We start from the raw sequence: 16032 nt of genomic DNA on the forward strand, positions 1-16032 counted from the left end.
TATTTCTTTTTATCTCTTCTTCTTTCCACATTTCTAATACAGCCCACTAAGCTACCACAGATATAACGGGATCCCCACCCTGCCCCCACCCTGCCGGCTTCATTCATTCTTCATTATTACTTCAGTTACAGGTTAAAGTTCCTTTAGATTATTAAATGATTCTTTTAAGCAGCATTTCACAGAATACCTTTATAAAGACACAATTATTGACATTGTGACAAACTGAGAGACCTATGAATTGCAATTTCCCCTCCCTCCTTATTCAAAACAACATGAAAAAATATCTTTTGACAATGGCTAGTTAGCATAATATAAAGGTACTACAAAAGATGAAAGCCCTGACGTTTCTTTAGAGCACTGTATTTGGAAAATCTAAATGAGGTGTATATTCTTATGAAAATAAGCATCTAGGGTGGGGGCAAGGGGAGAGAAGAAAGTTGGTACATCACCTCTTGAACTCGAGTTTAACCACACAGAGTTACTACAGTAGTTTAAACAGAGACTGTTTAAATTTAACAACTATTCCCCCCCACCCAGAAATACTGTATTCCCGGGAGCTTAGTGATAGGATTGTCTTTACAATAGAACAGAAATGTTATAATTTTCAGAGCTTCACAGAGAACAAAGAAACCCCTCTAACCTCTTACTGAAAAGAACTCCAGTCTTCAGCAATGATAAGCAGAGATTTGGAGGTATCTGACACTCCAAATCCCATTCTTTTGTAAATCTTTGCTTTATACAACATTTTCAACCATGTTATATTAGATTTTTCGAAGGATAATCAATAGGCATGATGTATAACTGAAAGCACTCTTCAAAGTGAATCTCTTCCAGAAGCCAGAAACAAAAGCCTGGATTTTTCTGCGGAAAATCTACTCTGAGCAGGGGAGGAGGGGAGGCAAAAAGCCGCCAGGGAGCAAATTAAAAGCCAGTTCTGACCATGGCTCTCCTCGTTGAAAGTAAAAGTCACCCTGAGCCTGCTGTAACTTATACCAGCTGGCAACAGTCCCTGAAGAATCCTCTTGCAAATTGGGGATGCTTAAGCATGGCAGCTACGTGGAGAGAATTCCGACATGGTGACGGAGAGGAGTGTTGCCTTCTGGGTTCTTGGCCCCACCAGATGAAGAGAAAGGGAGGTAGAGACCCCCTAGAGGTTACAACTCAACATTTAAAGCAGGGGTGCTCAAACTTTCAACTTTAGGGATTCTGGACCTTTAACAAGTGTATAGAAGAGAGAATTTCAGCAGGTGCAGCTTGTCATCTGTGGGGTGACAGGTTCAGCATGTTAAAGGTCCAGCATCCCTAAAGTTGAAAGTTTGAGCACCCCTGATTTAAAGCATGAGGACAAGACCCAAACTCTATGTCTGTTCAATTGGTGTGACATTTTCAAAAGAAAATATTAAACTTACAGTGTGGCTATAAGGATCAGTCTTAAACCGTGCCAAGGATATATTTGAACTGGGCCCTGCATTTTTTTCTGAGCTTGACTCAAATCGCTATTGGCGACATACAAAGCACTAAATGGCCAGGGGTCAAGAATAGGTAAGAAACTACCTCTTCTTCTATACTGATTCACAATCTATAAGTTTGACTAGCAACAGCATCTTAAGCTTGCTATCTATGTGGCTCATGGTCCACCTTCTGACCAAAGGACGCACCAGTGGAATGTGTGCAGAAGGTGGAATGGGACAAAGGGAGGGTGGGAAGGGGGTTGAAGAGTACGCAGAGTATGGAACGGGGAGGAGACTGAGCCTATGAGGGGGTGGGTTCGGCAGTGGCATGCGCTGAATCCAAATCCCAGGCCTGATCCACTTCCATGGATCAACTCAGACTTGCATAGTGATATTGCTGGTGCAGTTAACCTGTTGCAACTGCCTTATGCCAGGGCAAGGGGAAAATTGTCCCCTTACCTCAAGGAGATCTCTAGCAGCCAAAAAACCCCCATGGGATACAGTGCAGCATGCAGTGCAAGTAGAATAGGGAAATTAGTAGGGACTCAAAGAGATTCAAAGCCAAGCATAGAGTCACACTCAGCAGAATGAGGTGGGAATGAGGTGGAATAATCCTGAGGTGGCTAATCTCTACTACTCAGATTTCTGAATCTGGGCACAGAGGTTAAATTTGTGAATGTTTCTCCATGTAAATCAAATAAAAAAGATCCCTGCAAGGAGAGGACTAGCACAGCAGGGAAAGGCCTGGAACAAAACCTCTCTCCTTGGTGAGCTAGTTGTTGATGCTCTTGCTTCTTGTAGGAATTTTTTGTACATGGGGAGGATTCAAAAATGGTATCTTTCCCACTTCCAGCCTTTCAAGATACAGCCTGCTCTCATTCTGTTGAATGTGTTGACCAGACCTAGATATTTTTGAGAAACTGCGTATAACCCTCTAAACTGGCTTTTGAGTAGCCAGTGATTGGGTGCAATAGGGAAAGGTGGAATTCAGTTTAATCAGTGTAACTAGGGCTTTGTGATTAGTATAGTGTCACCTTCTATTAGCTTTTGAGATTTATATTGAATGGAAGAATTGTCTATTCCAGGACCTCCCATGGATACCAAATTCTGCAAATAATGAAATTCATGGGTGGGGGGATGCAGTGCCGCAATTTCATACCTGGGGGTCATGCCCAGCCCTCCAGAGGTCAAGCATGGCCTCCTCAGAAGCCTTCCAGATACAACTGGAAGGCACTTCTGGTTTGTGCTGGCAAACTGGAAGTGCTTTCCAGTTGTGTCCTGGAAGCTTTTTAAGTTTCAAGGAGGCTGTGCCTGACCTCCGCATGCCTCAGAAAACCTCCTGGACGCAACGGAAAGGCACTTCCAGTTTTCTGGCAAACCAAAGTGTCTTCCAATTGCATTCAGGAGGCTTTCTGAGCAATGGGGAGGCCGAATGTGACCAGAAGCCACTTCTAGGCACGTCTGGGAGTACCTTTAAGGCCCTCAAGCCACAGGTTTGGCATCCGTGGATGCTGGCATCTGAAAAAAGGGCCCAGTGAACACTGCTTTGCAAAATCATACTGAATGGAAGCATACAAATAAATAAAGAAATAAAAGAACTTGCATTGTCTGGCCAATACCAGACATGGCCCTACATTTGAGTTATAGTGGTCTATACTACATACCTTTCCCATCAGGTCAGCAATTTTTGGCACAGGTTTTCCTTTCTGATGCCTAATAGTTGAGGGACTCTGTCCATCCCAGTCTTGAAGTTCCTCTATGCTCTGCAGATAGAGCAAAGCCTTCAGCCCAGTACAGTAATCCTCAATCACAGTGAAATCTTGATTCTGTATTGCACTGCACACCTGCCAAAAATGATACAAACTTAATTACTATGGACATTTGTGTGCACTGATGTTAGAGGAAGAAAATGCTGATCAAAGATGTCAGCCACTTGGTACCTGTGATTTTCTGAGGCATCCATTCATTATGGATTGTTTTAACTGTGGAAGCTTTTCAATAAAACAATGGTCATTGTAGTTTGAAACTGGTCAGTAAAATGAGTCATTCTATACACTTTATTTTCTGGATTTGGCAACCCAGTGGTTGAAAGTCTATCATTTCAGTGCATGAACAGTCTGAATGTTCGTTGTGGGTACCACTGCTGTTCAGATTGTGTACTGAATGTGCTCACTTACAATTCACCAGTGACTTTATTAACATCTTTATTTCACTCTTCCTCCAAAGAACTTAGAGGAGCATACATGGTTCCACTTTGTTTTATTCATAACACAACTTTGTGAGGTTGGTTGGGTGAGCAATAGGCCCAAGCTCACCCAATAAGCTTTGTGGCTGAGTGGGGACCTGAATCCCATTCTCAGGTTCAGCACCGTAACTACTGCAATGGCTCTTACTGAAAATAAACAGGGATTGCTTAATTGTATATTACTATAAACAGAATACGACTTTTCCTGGAGAAAATAAACAGAAACCCTGACCTCATTGATCATTATGCCCACATAAAAGACACACATTTTTTTTTTTACCATTTCTTGCCACTTTCCTACACTGTTATTTAGAACTTGCATGGGAAAATAGCCATCAGACATAATCCTTCCTATGAAAAGCTAAGTCACAGCAGTGTAATATATCTAGTAATAACAGTGTAATACAGGTGGGACTTCGGTATCCACTGATTTAGTATCCACTGATTTGATTCACCACTGATACTGAGGACTACCTTTATATGCCTTGCAACAAGGAAAAAAGCACCAAAATCCAATTTCCTATCTTCGCACTGTTAAATAATTATATTGCATTCCATTAGGTTCCATTATTCACCCCATCTAGTGGCTGAATGCAGTATAGTATCTATACCAATGATTTTGGGGTGACAATAGAGGAGCAAGAAACCTGGAAGTGGGTCTTTAAAGCTATTTTTCCACTGATTTGGTATCCACTGATTTTTTTCGGAACTCCAGGAATGAGGCGCAATCTGTATATCTATAACAGGGGTGCCCAAACCCCGGCCCTGGGGCCACTTGTGGCCCTCGAGGACTCTCAATGCGGCCCTCAGGGAGCCCCCAGGCTCCAATGAGCCTCTGGCCCTCCAGAGATTTGTTGGAGCCCACACTGGCCCGACACAGCTGCTCTCAGTGTGAGGGCGACTGTTTGACCTCTCGCATGAGCTGTGGGATGAGGACTCCCTCCACTGCTTGCTGTTTCACGTCTGTGATGCAGTAGCGGCAGCAAAGGAAAGGCCAGCCTTGCTTTGTGCAAGGCCTTTTATAGGCCTTGAGCTATTGCAAGTCCTTCATTCATTCATATAAGTTCATCTTTAATATATTCATTTTAAATTATGTAAATTTATTCAAATTTTAAATGTAAATTAATTCTTTTTTTCCCCGGCCCCCGACACAATGTCAGAGAGACGATGTGGCCCTCTTGCCAAAAACTTTGGACACCCCTGATCTACGCGTATAATATATATTTAGTGGAGCAGTTCCCAAACTGCGGGTCTGTGGTTCACCAGTGGGGGTCATGAACCAATCTGTGGTGGGTTGTGAAGCTGAGAAGACAGATTAAACTATGTGCATCAAGAGTCAAACAACCTGCCATATGGTGAGAGCACTGCTGTCCAGTCACCATTATAGCCACAGACGCTTGATCAGATGGAAAGTGAAACTTTTTTAGTGCAATATATCTAGGTATTACTAAATATGTATATTATTACTAAATATTATTACTAAAATATATAATATAATATATCCTTGTCTTTCCTCTCTGCATTGGGAAGTGCCCAAGGCCACTCTGTATTTTTCTACACCTGAGTAGAATACAGAAGTAAAGCAACGGGTATGCCTCTCTAGCTCCTTCCTCCTTCTCTCAGGGCAGCTGGTGTTTTCAGGTGAGGGGAGGGGTACAATTCAGCTTCAAAAAGACCCCAGCAAGTTGAGGTGACTGTGATGATTTTTCACCTTACCAAATTTTCTTTCTTTTCTTACTTCTCCTCATTCCAGAGCAAAGATACCTGGCTTCCATCTGTATTATTGACAAAAAGCCTTATTCCCAAGCAAGGCTATTTTAAATGCTGGCTATTCTTTAAACAATGGGCTATATCTTATACTTGTGCTTCATGAACAGAAGCTCATAAGATCCAACGTTATGACTGTTAGTGCAATCCTACATTTGTCTACTCAGAAGTAAAATCCATTTATTTCAATGGGAAATGACCCCAGATAAATATGTACAGCTGTGGTTCTCAAACTCTCAGGGAGTCTAAGGACTGCAGTAAGTCTTTGCAGGGAGCGGGGAAGGCAGTGGGGCAAGGGGAAGGCAGCAACACAATCCCCAGAATCACGTCGCTAAGGAGGCTGCCGGGACTGGCATCTACTTACCAGTCCCTTCTGCAGCCTCCCGGGTGTGCGGGGAGCCCTCCGTGACCCTCCTCAGGGCTCCCTGAAGCTTAGAAAGTGAAAGGGGAGTAATCGTGCCTTTTCTCTGCAAAACCGGAAGTGGAGTGTGATCGCTTTACTTTCACTTTCTGAAGGCTGGGGAGCCCTGCGGAGGGTCGTGCAGGGCTCCCCGCACCCTTGGAAGGCTGCAGCAGGGAACAGTAAGTGCCCGCCAGTTCCTGTAGCCCCTTAGCGACACGATCCTGAGGATTATGTCACTGCCTCCCCTCTGACCCTGCCCCTTAAGGGGACAGAGGCCAGGGCCGTCAGGCTGGGGCATCGTGAAGCCCTAGTTTGAGAAGCCTTGATGTACAGGATTGCAACCTTGGACATTGTTATCAAAATGAAAAGATGGGATTTAAATCTATTTATCAGTAAAACAGGGACCCAAATATGCTGCACATGATAAGAAATATGAATGGTCAAACTATTCCAAGGGAATTTTTTTTTTTAATCAGTACTACACACACATTCTCCATCTGATCATCTAAAAATAGCTCACACAACTTGTGGGGAGGCCATAACTGACAACATTTCTAGGTAACATTATCAAAGTTGTATTCATGGTGTCACATGCTGTATTACAAGCTGCTGCAAAGGGAAATAAAGTACACTTTACCCTTTGAAATACTGTACACTACAGCTGTGCAGGAAGAAACAGGGAATAAGTCTAAAATATGCACAAGAACATTTTGTATGCAGCCCATTTACATTACACAAAATCTGTTTCACTGGAGAAACTGTGTGACCATTAATTAGGTCTGTTATGTCTTCCATAGATTTAGGCTTTCTCTCCCTCTCTTTTTCAGAACAATTAGAGAGAACATCATTATAATTTCCTCCACAGGTTATTTAACTGTAAAATTCAACTGATGCTTTATTTAAATTTCTTTGTTCGCTAAGGGTTTCTAATTTTTAAACATATGAGTAATACTTTCTCTACCTAGTCAGAAAAAGAAAAGGGGCAATCAACATTTAGGCTTATATAATTCAAATACACCAGATTCTGTACCTGAAGCCTTGCACTATTTTGACAGTATGTATGCTGTTGAGTTACATTGGAGCACTACTGTCTTATGGAGCTGCTACAGCCAAGCTGCATGGCCTGTACTGTATCCAGTGCTGGTGGAGAGGGTGCTGGAAGTCACCTTGGGGTAAGGGGGATATTTTCCCCTTACCTCATATTGAGCCCCAGCCTGCCCTATGGGGCTGCTCGGATCTGTGCCAGTGATTTAGCTGGTGCAAATCTGAACTACCCGTGTAAGGCTGTCCAAGATAGGGACGGGTCAGGATATGGCGTGTGCTGCCAGTGCTGATTCCACCCCCTTCTGGGGCCCAATCCTCCCCCCTTTCTGCTCTCTTCTGCCCAGAAATGCCCACCTGGAATGCCCTCCTGCCACCCTCTCCCACACCCTGCACCTCCCAGCGCAAACCTACCTTTTCTCAGATGGTGCAGGGATGGGATATATGGTGGTGGTAGGCCAGCACGTCTTTGTGCCAACGCGGCCTGCTCCCAAGTCAGCGCAAATGTACTTTACGGCCTGCACCAGCACAAGTCAAGGTTTGGACTGAGTTGCCCATCTTATAAATAATGTGACCTTTAGTTTTTATGCCTTATTTGATGGCAATACAGAAATAATACAGAATGCACTGGAGTTAATTACCAAATCACAAGACCATTCAGTCTCATTTTTAGCTGTGCATCAAAGCATATTCTCACTTGTCCTAGCCTGGGGGAAAGCCCATACTGTGGTGGTAAACATCTTGGAAAGAAGACCTGAAGGAGGGAGTGAGGGGCAGCTAGTAAGATGGTGCAGGAACATGCAGCAGGGTAGAAGGTGCAGAAGAAAGTCAGTACATTACCACAGAACCTGGGATAGCTGGCAGGGGTGGCAAGAGTTGATTGGACAAAGTGCAAAGCCAGGTTGCCCAACTCATCACTGAAGGCCCAATCCATCCAACTTTCCAGTGCCGATGCAGCCGCAATGTAGCCCCTAGGTAAGAGAACAAATGTTCTCTTACCTTAAGGAAGCCTTTGTGTCTGCCTCCCACCTCAGGATGCAGTGCATGCCCTCTTGGCATGGCTGCATCGGTGCTAGAAAGTTGGATAGGACTGGGTCCTGAATCCTGTGCAGGGTTCTCATTTCTTCAGTCCTTGCAGCCATGGGGCTTTGATCTTGGATTACTTGGATTACTCCCATGGCATGGGCAGGAGGAATTGACTTTTCTCTCCTGCCGTTTTTCCATTTTTCCAATGGGAATCCCAAGCATAGAATTCAACTATGTGTTTAATATCACATAAAATTTGACCTCCATTTCTGATATCCCAAACAGGGCTTGATTATTGCTAGAACTTCATTGTCAAGGTATGACACAAGAGATTAAAAGGGAATGCACTCTGACTGGATGCTGCCTGTACTGTAGCCCTAAAACATGGCCTACCCTTGAACCTTCTTGCCATTTACAGTTGCGTAACTTTGGTTGGTTGCTGGTTTAATTCAAACTCCTTACCATAAAAATCTTTATAGCCACTCCTGGAGACAGAAACCGATAACTTGTGCCTTTTCCTCTTCAGAAAGTTCTGTAGGAAGTCATCTCTCAGATTCGACACCTGAGAAATTCACTAGGTGTGAAATCAGTGGTCAGAAAAGTCTAGGATATGGTCATTGTCAGAGAGCTAATTTATTAGATGGATCTAGAAGGAAGTTCATGCCACCGCAACAAAATTGCTCTTTTAACCTACTGTCAATGATGCCATTGCTGAAAAACCAAAAGCATGTGAGTTAGACCTACACAATAACCGTGGGTGTGGGTGTGAGAACCTGTGTTCATTCCCACCAGTAGGGGGAAAAGTTACCTAATTCAATTCCTAGTTTAAAAACTTATGGGTTGCTCTCTCTGACTTTCATTAGACTTCTCATTAGCTTCTTTTCCTGTTCGGTTTTTTTAGATTTCCCTGTCCAAGCAGACATGACAGTTGCTTCTCTTGTTCTTATTTTTGTTGTATGTATATAAAGAGTTTTGTGTAACTCAGCTCCACTGTGAATGAGTTATTTTTTCCACCACTCTGCTAATAGCCATATCTTAACTAGGGCGTGGGGTTCTCTTTCTCTCTCTGGGCTCTTCAATCAGAGCAATGAGCAAAATCCCTGCCAAAAGCTGTCTACTTGACACAGCCTGCATGCCTGGCTGTGAATGCACACGCTTGCTGCTGTTGATGCACACTCAGGAGTCAACTCACATGCACCCAGCATGCAAATAAGTAAATGGCACAAATGACTATCTACCATATTCCTCCCCACTTGTTGTATCTTAACACCAAAACAGCGATCCTGCCATGTACTGCATTTAGCAATAATGTTAACAGACAATCAAAGGAGATCAAACTGTGTTTCAAAGTAGTTTCCTGGCAATTGAGACAGCAGCCTCTTTCATCTGTGCTGTTACAGGATAGCACATTCTTTGGAGATCACGACTGTCTCCTCTGCTATCATTTTCCCCCTCCTTTCTCTGCTGAAGTGATACAATTCTAGCATTTGCTGGAATGCCATCTTGCTTTCCCCCAAAAGGTGGAGAGATTTAGTTCAGCTTTGCTACTGAACTGCAGGAAGATTGCTAAATAAATGAGCTTTTCAAATGCCACCCTATTAGGAAGTCAGCCTTTGACCTCACAGTGTCTAAAATCCTGACCATATCAATATGATAAGCAACAAAAACTCTGTACTGGGATATCTTTGAAAGGTCCTGCGATGGATAAGCCGTTTTGCATTTTTACTTTTAATTTGCCAGACTTTCCTTTGAAATGTTCCGCCATGGTATTACATGGAATGTAAGTAAAATGTGACATTGCTTTCTTTTGATTTTCCACTGTGGGTGCTAACTACATTTGTAATGACTTTATTCCTTTCAGTTTTAAACTTCCAACCAGAAAAACAAGACAAATTAACCAATTTCTTTAGTGCTGCAAAAGCATTAATGAAGTCAATCAATGGATTTTTCGGAAGTATGACCAAGACCTTTTCCATTTTCGAGAGCTTTTGTAGTGGTGTACCTGGCTGGGGGATTGCATCATGCAGCCATCCACCCCCACCCCGTAGAGTCCCCCAGTCACCTTTTGCCCAGAGGCATTCTGAGGGCCAGGAAAGCAGTGTGCTGCCTCCACGACCCTCCAAAAGCCTTGGAGGGCTGAAAAAAAAATCTTCCCGTTTCGTGGGGGAAACTGGAAGTGACTTTTTAGAAGGCCTTCTGAGGGCCTGTAAGAGCATGAAGGGAAGGGAAGCCTTCTAAGGGCATTAAAATGTTCCCATACCTTGAGGAGGCCTCTGAGACTGCCTCCTCACCACAGGATGCAGTGCATGCCCCACTGGCACTGGAATATTGGATAGGATTGGGCCCTAAGTCAGCACCTAAGGAATGCCAATGTGTCATTAAGCCAGCATCCAGGGCTCATCTACTGATGGACAGGCTGCTGCACCACTGGATCATCATTGCACTGGTGCCTGCGAACATACACCATTGTATGTGCTGTGTGCTGCTCAGACTACCATGACTTTAGCATAGATTAGGTTGTTAGGTTCATCAGCAGATAGTGGAAATTCTGTTGAAAACAGAATTCCACAGTGGATCATGGGTGCCCAGGTAGAACTTGCCAGAAATTCCTAGAGCCATTTGCAAGAATCTACAAAGGTTCTTCACCATTCTGGAATCACTTGGGATGGCTTGAAGCCCTTACTATGCTTTTGGGCTCTGGAGTATCCTAACGGTATCAAGCTGCCTCTCCTAAGGCACGGAAAGAGACCCAGGCTCACTGTGGGGGTGAGAGATCACAGATCTGAATGGTTTCTGAAAATAAAGAGGAAATGCTGAATACTCAAAACAGCACAAACTTTCCATTGAAGGTCCAAAAGTTCTGACAGATTTGGAGCACAGCCTAGATTCCACTGAAATCGATGACAAAACTCACTGTTTTGAGTTTTAAACTGATTTTTAATGGCTCAGCAATTATTCCTTAAGACTACAGATCAATCTACAAAACTCATACTAAGTGCACAGAGTGCTGGGTAGTTATATGGAATGGAAGCTGTACCCCTGTACTTTCTGCTGCTAAATTGAAGTTAAATTCCCTTAAATCTGATTTCTCTCTCGCAAGCATTTTTTTTTCTGTAAAAGTTATTACCCGATTGTGAGAGCTGATTCATGCTTAACATGTTCACCAGCAGATGTCTCAGTATTTGTTGACTTAGCACTTGAGTCTTAGTTTTATTAATGTGTGAACTTGTCTTCATTCAAAAGTATTTGAGCTGACTTCATATGAGAGGGAAGTTCTATTGGGGATAAATGATTAATCTGTGACATTTCATAAAAGCAAGTCATATCATTTGGTGATATAGTCAATGAGTGATGACCATGTGTGTATAAATGGGCCCTGACACAGGAAGGTTCATTTGTAAAATAATGAACTTGGCATTCTTGATGACTTTACCACAGACAGAACCCATTCATGTCCATTAAACACATCATGTCTGAAATACTAATTAAAAATGGATCTGATCTGAATAAATCATAGCAAACATGGATTCGTACCAATTTCTTTAGAATCTGAGCTTTCTCATGACCTCTGTTCTGAAAGTCAGATCCTGACAAAGGAAGAGCAGTCAGGTTGGCAGGACGAGAACATAGTCCTAGACACAGGTCCTGGCATCAGGCTGATCTAGATTTACTAGACAGGAAACTCTAGAATTGGAGATTCCCACCCAGAAGCCTAGATACCCTGAAGCCAACACGCACTGAGGCTAAATCCACTGAAGAATGAGGCCTTTCCAAGAACCATGTGCTCCCCCAAATCTGTACACCAGCACTGGAAACGAACCAGAAAGGATGTGATGGAACCACAGAATACAAGACTGCAGGCCAGGAAATAGCCCCTCTGTTCTCCACATGGGAGTCAGAGCCTAAGATGTATAATCTTAGCAGGAGACATTTAAGACCTCAATCCACCTTTGGCCTTTGTTAGAGCTCATTTGAAGCTCTCCAAGGTTCTGTGGTCCTGACATGCCTTGCAGCCTGTTACACCTTCTGGGCTTCTGCTTCCAACAAAAGAGAGGGCAGGAGTGCCATGGTTAACCTCATTCCACACACTGCCACCTTGGCCATGACGTGTTTTTTCCCCCCTTTGTTTAAAGTAAGAGGGCAGAGGGAAAGGACACTGTGACTTGGAACAGAATGTTCCATGCTTTTTTTGAATTCAGCACTTCACGGTTTGGATACTGCTGACTTAGAAGAAAAGTATGCTGAGAGAAAGCCCATGCCAAACCTGTCTCTCTAAGGGTGCAATCCTGACACCTTAAACCCCTTTCCAGCACTGTCATAAGGGCAATGTAGCTCTGAGGTAAGGGAACAAACATTCCCTTACTTTGAGGAGGGCTCCGTGAGTGACACCCAACTGCAGGATGCAGCACATGTCCCATTGGCACCGCTATACCAGTGCTGGAAAACACTGACATAAGGGGTTAGGATTGCGCCCTAACATGCTAATTTTCTATATACAGCACATTTCCTAGATGGGGAGGGGAGCATTAAAAAATATGACTTGCAGCCCCAAATACTGTATAGGAAAGCTCAATCACCAAGTTCTGCTGAATGTATGAAATGGCACAGAGACATAGGGCAGGATGGGAATGGGCAGATTGGGCCTGGGGGAGGGGCAGGTTTGGTGGTGGCAGTGTATACCAGGTTGGCTTTAGGAGCTGCAGGGACTAATGCAAAACATTTTTGCAGGCAGATCTCCCTTTAGGCCCCCCTAAAAACCAGAATGAGTGACAGTGGCAAGGCACCTAGCAGCATCACTGCCAACTGCTACCGGGGGGGGGGGGGTTTCAAGACAATCAGACCCCAGGGCAGGTGGGAGGGCCATCCAGCTGCAGTGCTTTGCACACTCTGCTTGTGACACCTTGACATGGAAGATTCCAAGTCCGAGTGTCAGTTACGGAGCGAGGTGCTGGCCGCAAAAGCTCACCATCCCAGAGCTGCATGGCCCCTGCATGGCCCTCCAGGTACAGGTCCAATTTGACCAAATTGGTCAAATTGCCCTAAGGCTGGCCCTGAGTGTACGCCAAATCCAAACCCCTTTCCTGGGCCTGATCTGCCTACATGGAGCAAAGTGGATTTATGCCAGCGGTATCACTGGCGCAGGTCTGGGTTGACCCCATGGTGATTCTTGGAGTTTACTCCAAGACAAGGGGACAAATGTCCCCTTATCCTGAGAAGACATGCTTCAGCCTAAAATCCCGTGTGGGGTGCAACGGAAGCTGTGCTGGCACGGTTACATCACCACAAGGGGTTTTAGGTTGGAGTGGGCTGTTAATTTGCTGCCACAAAGTCAAGATCACCTGAATACCAACAGATCTATCTGCAAACTTGTATACCAACAAATTCTAGGGGGAAAGGTTAGAATTTAAGGAATTTCTCTCTCTCGGCATTAAGTAGGATGGACTTTCTTTGGTCTATAGAGACAGTAGTCTGGACAGAGATCCGTAATGAACAATATCATTAAGAGCAGGAGTCTGTTGTTCCCCTGAGGCACATACCCAAGAGGCCATATTTTTGTAAGCTGCAAGTCTATCAAAACCAGCAAGCAAAACAATTTTTCTGTCTTGGGACCTCAATTTAGTCCTGGAGTGATTAACCTCTCATCCTTTTGAGCCTCTTCCTTCAATACCCCTATATTTTCTTTCTGTTCAAATTGCTTTCGGGCTCCATCAGCTTGGCTGTAAGAATTTGTGAACTCAATTTTGTGTCCACGAAAGAAACTTATTTGTGATCTATGAGAGGAGAAAAGTTCTCTGACCCCTAGAGTCCTACAGGAATAAAGCAGAAAACCCACTTTCACACTACCCAAGAGACGGTTTCTCCTTGTCTTTCTGCCCAAATAATAACTTTTAACCAGGAACAGCAAAATGGAGGCTGCTGAGACATTTTACAAAAACCTCAGTTGTTGCTTTTTTTAATCCATATATTTATTTGCTTCTAGGAAATGACTTCTTGGCAAGATAGTCTATATGCTGCTTTAGAGAAGGTCAATTCTGGAAAATACATTAATCGGACACTCAGCAAGGTGCTATGTTAGTTCTTGGGAGAAGACACCTCAAACGCAATTGAAAAATGTGCAGAGTCAACCTTTGGTTAAATAGTCAACCTATACAGTTACAGAAATAAGTGAAATTGGGGGGGGGGGGAACAGCTGCACTCTCACCAAAAGAAATCTGTCTAATACGAGTGAGAAGTTTCAAGCATTCTTTGACACTGATTTTCCAAAGGAGTCATAGGAGTTAAGCCATAGAAGCCATAGCAGTTAATTCTATCACTGTGAACACATGAAGCCACCTCAGATTGAGTCAACCCAGTTGTTCCCAAACTGTGAGCCATGGCTCACGAGGTAGCCCCAGAAACCAGCCCAAAGAGCCACAGAATCCTTGCAAAAAACCCACCACCCTGTACAATGCATAGTATTGTAGCCATAATAGGGAGCTAAATCAAATCAAAGGTTATTAGATTAAACAGTCGATAAGAGCACAATCCTAACCCACTTTTCAGCACTGACATAAGAGCAATACAGCTCCGAGGTAAGGGAACAAACATTCCCTTACTTTGAGGAGGCCTCCATGACTGCAACTCAACTGTAGGATGCAGCACATGTCCCATTGGCATTGCTATGCCAGTGCTGGAAAGTGGGTTAGTAGGATTTGGGCTTAAGTCATCCACCTAAAAGTCTGACATTAAAAACACATTAAAACAAAGATTAGCCACGTCCACAATGCATCCTTTACAAAACTGCTTAAAAGTAGTTTCAGTCTTGGCCAGCCTGGGAGTGTAGAACATTTTTGCAACTAATTATTCAAGTACCTATTCCTAGTTGTTGTGTATTGCGGCTGTAGCCAACAGCCCAGTAGGTCAAAGGGGCTGCCAGCTGAAAAAGTTTGGGAACCGCTGAATTAATCCATGGTCTATCTCAACAGTGTCAAACACAAGGCCCACAGGCCAGATGCAGCCTACGGAATGTCTTTATCTGGCCTGCAGACTTTCCTACCACCACCATTAGCTGCTCTCAGTTGCTGAGCTGGGCTGAGATGTCATTGCTAAAAGGCAGCCCGCATGATAATTGGGCTCTCTCATATCTTGAAAATATGATTAAGAATTGAGTATTTTCTCTTCTGTAATTTGCAGCCGAGTTCCTAAGTGAGAAAAAGTGCTTATTTCTAATCATGACCTGCTTAATGACATCACTTCCTGCTTAAGCCATTTCTGCCCAATATTGCATATCTGCAACAGGGATCAAACGTGTACACCTGTGGGGTGGGCAGAAATGCGTTAATGACATCCCTTCTGGCCCTCAGCAGGCATCCTGAATGCTATTCGGCCCACTGTATGAAATGAGTTTGACACCCCTGGTCTATCTAGCCCAGAATTGTCTATTCAGGCAGAGCTTTCCCATCATTTGCTATGCAATCCTTTTAAACTGGAGATGCAGAGAACTTAACCTGGGATGATCTGCATGTGCTCTTCCAATTTATTATTATTAGGCTTAAGTCTGCTCAAAAGAAACCGCATCCATGGGACAATGTGTGACAAATTTTCACACTGCACATCTGACATGGAAAGACACACACACACACACATACACACACAAAACACATCACCAGGATTACACATTGCACCACACCTTCTGATAGCTTATTAGAAAGACAAACGCATTCTACCAATATAGCAACTCAGGGCGCAATCCTAACCCCTTATGTCAGTGCTTTCCATCACTGACATAAGGGCAATGGAGCTCTGAGGTAAGGGAACAAACATTCCCTTATTTTGAGGAGGCCTCCGTGAGTGACACCCAACTGCAGATGCAGCACATGTCCCATTGGCACCGCTATGCCAGTGCTGGAAAGCACTGACATAAGCGGTTAGGATTGCGCCCTTATATGTTCAAAGAATTCTATAGTTAATCTAGGCCAGGTTTCATATTCAAGAGTTGTTGTTTTTTTTTTTAAAAAAAGAAGTGCACACTGTAGAAAAGAGCCCCTTCATTCTATTTCCTTTCCAGTTACAGCTGCTAGAAATAATGACAGCAGAATCCTTTTCAACAAAAGGTCATT

General features: G+C 43.8%; 1 protein-coding gene across 2 annotated transcripts in view; it reads right to left on the reverse strand.

Annotated features, from left to right (window-relative positions):
• DPYD (dihydropyrimidine dehydrogenase) overlaps positions 1–16032 on the reverse strand; it is a 533115-nt gene that overhangs the window by 63761 nt on the left and 453322 nt on the right. For both annotated transcript variants that reach the window (XM_066623608.1, XM_066623607.1), the window contains one exon: positions 3116–3295. In XM_066623608.1, the coding sequence (XP_066479705.1) occupies positions 3116–3295 (180 nt within the window). The remainder of the gene's footprint in view (positions 1–3115; positions 3296–16032) is intronic.

The sequence above is a fragment of the Tiliqua scincoides genome, chromosome 4, assembly GCF_035046505.1.
Source record: "Tiliqua scincoides isolate rTilSci1 chromosome 4, rTilSci1.hap2, whole genome shotgun sequence".
Taxonomy (NCBI): Eukaryota; Metazoa; Chordata; class Lepidosauria; order Squamata; family Scincidae; genus Tiliqua; species Tiliqua scincoides.